Source organism: Suillus subalutaceus, assembly GCF_016647625.1.
Source record: "Suillus subalutaceus strain FC151 chromosome Unknown DFJ58scaffold_20, whole genome shotgun sequence".
NCBI lineage: Eukaryota > Fungi > Basidiomycota > Agaricomycetes > Boletales > Suillaceae > Suillus > Suillus subalutaceus.
The window spans coordinates 208664-220555 of NW_024540269.1; the positions used below are offsets into that span (position 1 = coordinate 208664).

The following is an 11892-nucleotide window of genomic DNA, read 5'->3' on the forward strand; positions in this document are numbered from 1 at the left end:
CAAACGGATTTTTTTTCGTTTCTGGATTTCCGTTTTAGTTTGATGCCATTCCGCCCGACCCTTCCTTTGCACAAGAAGTCGAGCACAGCATGGCTAGCACGACAATCCCGTGACCCCTTTGTCAAAGCGCGCCTCTCCTCGCCGTCATCCTACCGTTCACGCGCTGCCTACAAGCTCATCGAGCTGAATGACAAGTGGGGGCGCTTCCTCTCACGTCCTAGCGTGCGCAGTGTCGTAGACCTTGGTGCAGCTCCGGGCGGCTGGAGCCAGGTCGTCGCGGAAAATTTTGGGTGGACCCTTGAGGCGGCAGACAATGTGGAAGACTTTGGGTTACGCGAAGAGGCGAAGGTACAGAAACGCGGTTCCTGGAGCACCGAACCTATGAACAAGATTACCGGGCGAGGAAACATTGTTGCATTGGATCTGCTGCCAATGGTGCCAATACCAGGCGTGCAGACGCTACAGATGGACTTTCTAGCTCCAGATTCGGCGCGTATCGTACGGGATGCGCTGAAGAATTCACGGAATCCCGAGGGTACAGCGGATGTCGTGTTGAGCGACATGGCAGCGAATTTTTCGGGAAGCAAAATTCGGGACTCGCAAATGAGCTTGGATATCTGTCATGCAGTCTTCGATTTCGCAAAAGGTGCATTAACTGTTAGGACAGTGGATGAACGAGGGAAGGCATCCTGCGGCGGGATACTACTGTATGTCTTTCATTGTCCGGAAGACGAGTTGCTCATATATATGTTTGTTCCAGGTTGAAGCATTTCGCTCATCCATTACTGCAAGAGTTCAGAAAGGAACATTTAGAACCCAACTTCCACCTCGTACATTATATCAAGCCGGAGTCAAGCCGTGCTGACTCTGCAGAAGGTTACTGGCTGTGTCGCGGTTGGTTGGGTAGGACCTAATCGGTATTCCTTGGGCAGGCAAACCCGCTTTCGACACCAATATTACTACACTCCATCGGTCCTTCACACAAGTCAGGTACATGGCACGTAATTGTAGAACAAGCAGACTGTACAAGTACCCCAAGTCTGTTCAGCCTGTGGGGCCGAATATCTATCATCAAGTCTCCCTGCAATTACGACTCGTGATCGATTCACTCCTTCGAAGTCAGAGTCCTTCACCTCTTCCTTCCTCCCACACAAACTCTTTTACGTGTTCCTCGAACTACAGTTTCCCATTGCAAGACAGGCTCCATAATCGGACTGACTTTTTTGCCAACCCAGATGTAGACCAATCAACTATGCAGGCGACTAGCAGTCGACAGCACATTCCATCAGTTTGCATGCTTCCCGTCACACTGTCAGGTACATGACACATGTGTTTGTATGACAAGAATAGTGTACATCATATCGTAGACCTAGTGAGTAACATTGAGCTGCAGTAACATATCACGCAAATCCTACACCAAAAACGAGTGCTATCCTTGGTCTTCACCAGCTCGTAATTTTCGCTCAACAAATCGAAACTGCGCAAGTAAGAATAAATTATAAAAGGCTTATGCTCCAAAGCCGTAGAGCGTGCGCCCAGAGCGCTTGAGAGCATACACGACATCGAGCGCCGTCACGGTTTTCCTAACAAATAGCCAGCCGTCAGCGTGAGAACCAACACTAGCCACAGCAGTTAGATCCTTACCTCTTGGCATGCTCAGTGTATGTGACCGAGTCACGAATAACCTGTAGGGAGTCAGGTGACAGCTCCGCAGCTAGCAGCCGGGGTGACTCACGTTCTCAAGGAAGATCTTCAAGACACCACGAGTCTCTTCATAGATGAGGCCCGAGATACGCTTCACACCTCCACGGCGGGCAAGACGACGAATAGCCTGCGGAACATCAGATAGGTGTTAATTGCGTATAAGAGCAAGGACATACGGGCTTGGTAATACCCTGGATGTTGTCACGCAAAATCTTGCGGTGACGCTTGGCACCGCCCCTACACAAGCCAAGTTAGATATAACATTCACTAAGAAATATCGTTGGCACTTACTTTCCGAGACCCTTTCCACCTTTGCCGCGTCCAGACATTATAGTTTATGGTATGTGTGCGTGGTGTGTTAGATGGATAGAAGATGATCGCACTTGGTGGTGGTAGTGGTAAGAGGGTGAATAACGCGACTTCTTTGTTGATTGGCGTGTTTATATGTAGGCACGGGTCACGTGACCTCATCATCGCGTCGGGTCCACAAGCATGTCTTTATACTACTACTAGTACTCTTGAACCTGTGACCTGAGCACGGACCACCTTGAAAACTCGCAGTGTACGCCCCTACAATATCCGGTGCTCACTGGGTCTGAGCACGGACCATCTTGAGCACAAAAACTCGAAGGCTGTTTTAGGGATGGATTCAAACGAAGCCTCTACAATAATTTACAGAGAGATCTCAATAACTTGACAGCCTAGGCTTCTATACACAGCCCTCGCGTCTGCCATGGCCACTTCCTTTCGCTCGAATCGGTCACCTTACTAACTGAATACGGTGGATACGTGAATGTGACTACATCACTGATAGGCCGTTCAGGGGCGTAACTGGCCACGGTGTTCTTCGGAAGGCGTAGCGGGGTGCGGAAAACCGACGACACAGCGTGAGTCACCTGCCGAACCAGCGGCTGGTTTGAAATCCGTAGTATCCGGCTCCGGCTTGAGTCTTGTACTAGAGCTTCTTCTTCCTGCGTTTGACTCCTACGATACTCCAAGTTGATTTTTCGGATCTTCTTGTCGTGAAAGTGGACTGGTCCTTCGTTGGCGGTGCGCAGCTTGATGTGTGACACAAGATGACGGATACGACGCGTACGAGTGCTAGGGGCCATACATGTGGACGCTAACGATACAGCCGACTATGTCTCGTCAGTTGATTATATCGCCCGAAGTATGGAGGGAAATGTTACCAGTTGCAACTCCAGGGACTGCCACGGATGCTGTCAGATCTGAGATCCCAGAAGAATAGGATATGGTGCTTACTGAGTAAATGTTCCGAGAACTTCCCTCGTCAAGAGGGTCTTCTCCGTCTTCTCTGTCTTCCTCGTTGACTGATACATCCGCGTCAAACCGTTCCGAGTCAAACTGAGAGCGTGAGCTCCGGTTTGTATTATTATTCTTGAAGTACCCGTAAGCGTTGAGGGCGAGCTGGATAAAGACGATCACAATGAATAACGTTGCATTCAGAGGCGCTTTGAAAACGGCGAGTGAGCCTCTGAAGCAGCGCCGCGCGAAGGGCTCAAAGGATGTTGAGAGGGTGACCGTGTGCACGAAGAGGCGTCCCGCGCGTTTGGGTTGAAATGCAGAAATGAATGTAAGTATGATGCTGAGTTGTGGAAAATTATAGTGTGGCAAGATATGTGTATAGGATGTATGGCGGGCAATCACAAGAAATTCTACTTGGCACTATAGTAGGGTCGAAGTTAAGTGTGAGTTAACTTGAACGCGTCGTGATCACGTGCCGGTTGACTTTTGGTCCCGAACCTCGACTTATGCGCATCTGGATTCTGGAATGCATCAGCAGCTGGGTGCACACGTGCATTACTGATGCTATCATGCATCAGCAATATTGCATCACTATCCAGTACCAGGAATCATGCATCATGCATCCGCTACAGCGCTTGATGCAGCACTGCATCCCCACAACTGCAACGAATTTTCAATTCTTGCATCAAAATGACACAACTTGGGGCCTGTCCAGCAAACTCAGGGCCGAAGAGAGTGCACAGGCTTGTCTCGATCACATCACGCTTGGACCTAATGACCACATGATTTTCTTCGATTTGTGGAAGCTTGCAGCAAGAACACCCCGAAAATGGCGTTGGAAATAAGGCCGCCAAGTTACCAACATCACTTTCGACTGGAACTTTCCTAACATTGTTGAAGTAGCCGCGTGCTCAATACTGCCACTGGTTTGCAAATTGAAATCTACTTTGATTCAACCGGGAGCTTCCATTTTGCTTGATTTCGCACCATCCAATCAAGGGTCTCAAGGCGGGATAAAATATTCATCTTCATCATGCGGGCCGATTTTGGTGATAGAAACGCTGAACGGCAGTATATCTAGCTTGAACACCACCATCGTTACTATACACCACAACATTCCCCACTTGCTCAGACACATCCTTCGAATATTATGTCCGCAACCTCAAATTGGTGGCTGGCGATCAGTTCATCTGTTTTTATAGCTACTGGATGGGTTCGTCGTATCAGTTGGTGATGTCTCGATCTAACATTGACTTATGTTTTTTCAGTTGCCGCCAGCGTCGTGGTGGTATACGATTGGGGTGAGCAGGACATCGTTCGGAAACTGCTGACATTCTTATGATATCTCCAGTGGTCACACTTGGACAGGAGGTAGGTCGATGTTATAGTCGGAGCGGCAAACTCACTAAGAATGGTGTCGTAGATTGAACTGATTTGGGTGAGTGACAGAGTCCCATGTCAGAAAAAAAGCAACAGAATACAATGGATTCGCGACAGAAGCAACGCTGGTATCTCATTACTGTGTTGTATCTCGCTGTTCGTACCTCATTTTGTGCTATAGCGTGGTTGGCGGTTGTGCTGACTCCAAAATGTTATAGATACGCTATATTGGAATACCATATTCTGTGTATGTATCGAGGCCAACAAATTGGCGCTGTGCTAATAGCTCGTCTCTCACGATCAGTGCGTCTATTCTGGGTATGTCTCATGTACTCTGTGTTCGATTCTCCTGACCGGCGGCACACGGTAAATATACCGTGGGTCTCGGTGACAAGTGCAGTGAGTATTCTGCAATGATACCGTTCTCATCCAATGAACATGCTCGTTTATAGGGGTGAGTGAGATGCTGAACATTGAACCTGGCTTAATACAATGACTCAATAGGTGTGAGTCAGAGTGTCTGATCATAGTACGAGGGTGATCACTAATCGGGTGTTTCAGGTAACATTATGTACTACGCTTTGAATGGGACAAATGTGGTCGTAACTGCCACGCTGGGCGGTGAGCTGCAATATCTCAGTGATATTAACTTAACTGAAACACGATGCAAGTCATCATGATTATTCAGTTATATGCCATGTATCAGAGATCCAGGATGATGCTTATCTTCTTCTTCCTGTCTGTTAACATCACCTGTGGAGTAGTCACGACAATAGGACTCAATGATACTGTAGGGGGTAAGCTTTACTTGTTGACTTAAAGAATACAACTCATTGGACGAACATCAGAGGAAGAGATACTCTATGGCACATATATGTGCAATTTCGGCCCGAAATCTGACTCGGATGGAGACATCGTCCCACGTCTGACATCAACAGTTTGGGTGCTCAACACTGTTTGGGAGGTCCCCGCACTGTGTCTTTCGGTCTGGATCGCTGTTAAACACTTCAGTGACCTGCGACGACTCAGACAATCGACCATCGAGGATTGTTTCAGAGTGCTGATAAAATCCCACGTGTTTTATTTCGCAATGTGAGCTTGTAATGTGAATATGGTTGTCTTTTTCTCAAGTCCCGCACGTGCTAGCTTTGCTAGTGCCTCTTGCATCCAGCTTGCTTACTTCTTTCCAGTGTTCTTTGTGCGCCGATCTGTCGCTAACATCTTGTAACAACTGCTCATCATTTTTGTAGGCTTCAAATACTATTGGAGGTCTGACACTCGATGGTGCTTGTGAAATTTTATTGATCATGCAGATGTTTGTGCTGGGACCGCACCTCATCCTTAGCGTTCGAGAACATAACGCTAAGCTCGTGACCGACTCCGACGCAGAAACTAGCATGGCTTCAATTGTCTTCGAGGAGCGTGTACATGTGCCAACTAGCAGCACTGTGTAGGGAGATGTTTTCCCAGTGTTCTGCAGGGAGGAGAAATTTGGTCGAGGATCCGTCACAGTATTTTTTCAAGTTATGATGTTTCGAAGTATATTTAAAACGAGGTTTATGTAGGGAAACTCATTTGTTGTATCACTACTGGAACGAAGTAGCTACTCACCCACACTTGCACAAAGTAGCAAGCTGAAATTATCCGGAACGTCTGGCAATCAACCCAGTCCTTGATGCTAACACCAAAATGCAACCAGTATCATGATGGTCAGTATAGGTTCGCCCAGACAGCTGATTCCACGTCAGAGTCGCACTGCGGTTTATCAATGCGATTGTAAAACGTGTCAAATTTGCATCAGGGTCCTCGCAATGTTCTACTCAATGGAGTCCATACTACTAAGCATAACCGTGTTGGGCGGGCGTCAGTGTTGTGTTATGCAACTACCCATTACTTAGTCAGTAAATACATCAGCGGAGTTGAGGAAGCTGTGGATACATGAGTGGGAGGCATGTACACAGTGCAGTCGAGGAAGGCGGTTGTGACTCGTAGGGAGCATTATGTAACTTGCTGGAATGGAGGCGACCGCCGACCGATCTCGTGTCTTGGACGTAGTGTGGAGTCTGGACGAAATAGGTTAGCGTGGTGAAGCAGCATAAAAACACACAATACACGCACCTCTGCATCTTAGAGAAAGACACCCACAATCCCTGATTCCCTCGACCGTGCTCAACGCCATCAACTTCCAGCAAAATGTCACAGCTCATTCAAAGCACCACACCCATTCGAACTTTTGCGGATGAGGGGATCGTATGGGCAGTCGCAGTTTTCCCGGATAAGCGACGAATGGTTACGGGCTCGGCTAATATGACACTTCGTCTTTGGGACTTGGAGACAGGTGTTATGTTAAAGAGGATGGTGGGGCATCACCATGAAGTGCGTTCATTGGCGGTATCACGAGATTGTCAAATAATAGCAAGCGGTGATGGAAATGGAGAAATCATCGCCTGGTGCGGAGAAACTGGTGAATCTCTCACCCGACCCATCAAAGCCCACACCACTTGGATCAACGCGGTGGATTTTTCTCCGGATGGTACGGTGCTGGCTGCTGGTTCATATGACTGTACGGCGAAGATTTGGTGTACCAAAACGTGGCAGATGCAAGGAGAACCAATCCAGTGTGGTAATCGTGTCTACCGCGTTCGATATTCGCCTTCTGGTGGACTTCTTGCCATCGCAACAGAAGGCAATATCCACATTCATAATCCAGACACCAGGGAACGTGTTGCATCTTTCAAGGGTCACGCAGAATGGAACTTGTCACTCGCGTGGACGCCCGACGGCACACGCCTTATTTCAGGAGGCAATATAAACGATCCTACCATACGAGAGTGGGATCCATTGACCTGGCAGCAGGTCGGTGATCCTTGGAATGGCCACACTCATCGTATCTACGCCATTGCCATTCACCCCGCTAGTACCCTTGTCGCTTCCTGCATCTGATGACACCCATGTTCGTCTCTGGCGGCTCGCAGATCAACGAACCATCGCCATCTTCAAGCACTCATCTCCGCTGGAATGTATCACTTTCTCCGCGGACGGCAAGTACATCCTCAGCGGAGGTTGTGACAACAAGATCTCACAGTGGGCAGTACCAAAGAACACCAATTCAAAGGCGAGTCTCCATTCTTGACCCATGTACCACAATTAGAGCGTCTTTCATGCAGATCCTTGCTGTCACGACAGCCCACGATGCATGTATAACTGGGGATCTGTCTACTGCTGAAGAGTTACTCACCCAAGAGATCCACACCGACGCTAATGACTATACTTCATATGCCCATCGCTCATTCGTTATGGCTCGAAAACACGCCTGGGACCTCGCCTTTGATGATGCAATCAAGGTCAGTTACACTGACTCATCTTGGCCTTCTTACTAAAGGCTTACTTTCATTCCTGTCATAGTCCATCAGCATTCGGCCCTCATTGACAGGCTACATCTCCAAGGGTATCGCCCTCTGTGGAAAGGGCCACATCCAAGAGGCAAGGATAGCATTCGACGTCACATCCGTGTTCACGAATCACGATTCGAACACCAACCATTTCCTTATCTTGATCAAGGTACATTAAATCCGTCTCGCATATTCTCTGCTTCATTCCGTGTTTCAGGCTATCGCTCTCTTCAGCGCAGATCAACACAAGGAAGCAATATTGCTGATCAAAGAGCTGGCTACCGCTTCTCCGAATACTGATCCTCTAGCACGTCGTGTCGTGGAAGTAAGTGTCATGCGGCTGTGCTTGGTCATCGACGCTGAGCTTTGCAACTCGCACATTAGACGTATCTACGCATTCAGCTCGGAATAACATGCCTCCGATGGCGCGCATCACGACGAAGCTGTTGACCACTTCACTGCCGCTGTCAACTCGGGCGCTTTTTTATCGAAACCCATTCGTAAAACATATGAGGACTTGACCGTGGTGCGTAAGATGATGCACACATAACGCATTTCGTCACTGAGTGCTTTGTCCAGCTCTTCGGCTGGGATCTCGAGATCTTGTGTCTCACTGCCCACCAGAAACGGTGCCAAGCATTCCTCTCTGTAGGCAAACCCGACGAAGCCTTCGAAGCACACAAATACATGATGGACACCATTGAAGAATCTGCGAAGGCCAGCTGCTTTGATTGGTCCAACGGCAAGTCCAGAGTCCGTGATGTCATGTAGACTACAATCCTCACCCACATTTCACTCAGCTTTCAAGCAAGAATGCAGCGCGCTCTGTGCTGCCAATGGAGATGCCGCCCTCACTGCGAGGGATTATGACAGGGCTATTGTCCTATACTCGGCGGCAATCGACCTGAATCATGCATCTATTGCTGTCTTTGCAAATCGTAGTAAGGCAAAGTTGGGCAAAATGCTATGGATGGAAGCACTTCTCGATGCGCAGAAGGTGCGTTGGGCCATCTGTCGTTTCATAATCAATGCTCATTGTGGTGATACATAGGTCATTGAACTCGACCCTTCATCTTATCTTGGATAAAATTTGAAGCACGCAGCGCTTTATGGTCCATGACGCTATGATGAAGCGATCCAGACCATCCAAACGATGATCTCCAAATTGGATAATGCTCCCGACACTCAGACACGAAGTAAGCTTCCGATAACACATTCGTCGACATGTTTAACTCGTTCTCCAGAGTTGCGCCAGGAGTATCTCAGTCCCTCTGAAGTAGAACATGCTATTCGACAGGTCATTGATGCCCAACTCGACAATGCTCCGCTCCGTGTACTCGACACCACCACCGGTCTCTTATGCGATCGAGAGGCGCAAATAAGCGCCTTCAAAATGAGCATAGAGTATAAGGAGCTTGTGTCATCAACAATCACGCATATAGACGTCGACATGAAGCACATCGAAGAAGTGGTGATGACGTACCTTCAATATGCCATGCTATCACACAGGTGGGAAGGGAAGGAGCCACTGCTGCAGGATGTCCAGGGCAAGGGCGTGTATGACTCGGAATTGGATCCGGTTGGCGGCATGACGAAGCTGCGGTCCTTCTGCAAAACTGCTCGTGATGCGGGCTTATAAATGGGCATGGAGCGATACATGCTGTATTGATAAGAGCAACAACGTCGAGCTCCAAGAATCGGTCAACTCCATGTTCATCTGGTATCACCACTCCGCGCTCACGATTGTCTACCTGTCGGATGTTCCGTCTTCGTCAAAGTCTGGCGCACTGGCAAAGAGCGCTTGGAACACGCGTGGATGGACGGTTCAAGAATTCATCGCTCCCAAAGTCATTCTCTTTTATCAAAACAATTGGACTCTTTATCTTAATGATCGCACTCCAAACCACAAGGAGTCTGGCGCAATCATGCAGGAATTAAAGGACGCAACGGGCATAGACCGACCAGCCGTTGCGGCCTTCTGTCCCGGTATGAATAGGGTATGAGAGAAACTCCATTGGGCGTCAACCCGCTTCACCACGCGTCAGGAAGACATCGCATACTCGTTGTTTGGCATCTTTGGTGTCCGCATGCCTGTCGATTATGGCGAGAAGCAGGACAAGGCTCTCGGGCGGCTCCTGCAGGAGATTGTAGCTCGGTCGGGTGACATCACTGGCCTCGATTGGGTTGGAAAATCATCAGAGTTCAATAGTTGTCTACCAGCCTCCATCACTTCATACGAAGCTCCACCATGCAAGCTACCACCTCTACCCGAAGATAAAATTCCGTCATCGATTTCTCTGCTGCGAAAGACGGTGACTGTGGATTTCGCTTCCAACCTTTATACCCTGCTTCAGAACACGAGCGCCCCTCGCTTCGCAGCACAGAGACTGCATCTGCCTTGTATTGCATTCAATGTCAGGGAAGTCAGACGAGTGCGTAGTCTAGCCCTGGAAACTCATTTCACGTATGGAGTGAAGGCAGACGGGCTTCGCGACTTGCTTATCACCACCGAAGATACCCTGGTTCAGTTCTGGCCAGGAAGGCCCACTGAGCGAAAATTCATTCTTGTCCATCCCTGGGATCGGTCTCTCCTCGAACTGCCGAACTTTATAGAACCGCCTGAATTTGTGGGACCGTCTGACTCTGGAAACGATACGGAGAGCGAGGAGGATTATGAGACGCCGCCCTCTTCTCCGTCAGACGACCGGTCCAGTAATTATCCTGTGAAACAAGAGGCGGTTGACCTAGAATTACGAGCATTGCGGTTGCTTGTTCACCTTGGGCAGCCTTTCGGCGGATTTTTGCTAGCGCAGCAGCGCAGTGGAGAATACAAGAGGATAGCGTCGGATCATGATATCATTGGACAGGTCAATGACGTGCGTTCTGTTGGAGACTTTATCAGGACCATAGAAATATTGTAGTTGTATTTTTTTGGTTTCGAAGTTTATGGGTATCTGAGCGGTTTACATTTGCGCTTTCAAGATGATATATACGTATCATAGTACCGAACGAGGACGGAAGAAAGATGATAATCAGATAGTCAGCAGAACACGGCACACCAACTGGCAAAATCCCTCTTGAAAAAGCAAGAAACCCTAATCTGCAACATATAGAGACCCAAAAACGAGTCCAGCGCCCAGCGTGTTTGATTATGACATGACTGGTGGTTGGAGTTGTGTCAACGACAGCGGCAGGTGTGGTGAAAGACGTCGAGACGGTAGCCTGTAGTTGCAGAGATGACTGAGTTAGAGCCGTGCCACTGGATTGTGTGGCGTTGCTATTGGGAGGGCGTGCTTGCAGCAGGGTTCTTGAATTTCAATGGAATTGTTACCATCCGTTTTTCTCGTGCTGATGCGTTCCTCTATGTGATATGAGATGAGGTTCGAATGTTCGAGGACAAAAATGACATACACGTTTGCCCTTGGCATATGGGACGTCAACGACTGCGGAGCGACGTTCGTGCAGCTCGATCTCTGCACTACTGGGTCTGGACCGTCTGGCAGAGAAAAGCTTTCTAGCTCAGTGAAAACGCTGGGTTGTGGAGGCGTGTCATAGGGATCGAGTGGCACAGATAACTGAGAACATGGAGGTCAGAAAATACGGTACTACGTAGATAAGGCATGGGCGACGTACGTGAGCATGATGTGGTGTGCCATCGAAGAACCCTTGGGGTACCCGGCACTGGGGGACCCTTGTTGGCCGACGGAATCGACGTCATGTACATAGCATCAGCCTAGAATGCATATATTTAAATACAATGCGATATGTGATGAGTGTCACGTACAGCAAGTAGCGACTTGTCGCGCTGGTCCAGTAGAAGTGCGTCAAGGCCAGCTTCTTTTACTATCACAGAAATGACCAATGTACACGCATTTTTATCCTTATAGCTGGTAGTGGCTAGTAGTTTTCCATCTGCCGAAAACGATACAGAAAAGACACTTTTCGCATGATGGAGGGGCGAACCGATGGGCTGGTTGTTGTTAAGGGCGCTGTGTTGTCCTACGATGCAGCATGCGCACATTCCTGAACGATTCTGCACATTCTTCCAATGAGTCACGAAGCCCACAGGCCGCCCTACACCTTGACACCTTCTTGGATGGAGAACCTTGTCCGGCGGGACCATTAGCCTTTCGCTAACGCTTACCTTTCC

General features: G+C 48.8%; 2 protein-coding genes across 2 annotated transcripts; one reads left to right on the plus strand and one right to left on the minus strand.

Moving 5' to 3' along the window:
- Positions 1-42: 42 nt before the first annotated feature.
- On the plus strand, positions 43-914 carry DFJ58DRAFT_655594 (ribosomal RNA methyltransferase FtsJ domain-containing protein; the record flags this gene model as incomplete). Its single annotated transcript, XM_041381858.1, has 2 exons — positions 43-707; positions 761-914. The coding sequence occupies 2 exons, from the start codon at positions 43-45 to the stop codon at positions 912-914; spliced, it is 819 nt and encodes a 272-aa protein (XP_041247307.1).
- A 593-nt stretch (positions 915-1507) lies between these two features.
- Positions 1508-2033, minus strand: DFJ58DRAFT_724538 (histone-fold-containing protein; the record flags this gene model as incomplete). The annotated part of the gene is made up of 5 exons (XM_041385117.1): positions 1508-1583; positions 1645-1685; positions 1736-1831; positions 1881-1941; positions 1996-2033. The coding sequence occupies 5 exons, from the start codon at positions 2031-2033 to the stop codon at positions 1508-1510; spliced, it is 312 nt and encodes a 103-aa protein (XP_041247308.1).
- Between the last annotated feature and the right edge of the window lie 9859 nt (positions 2034-11892).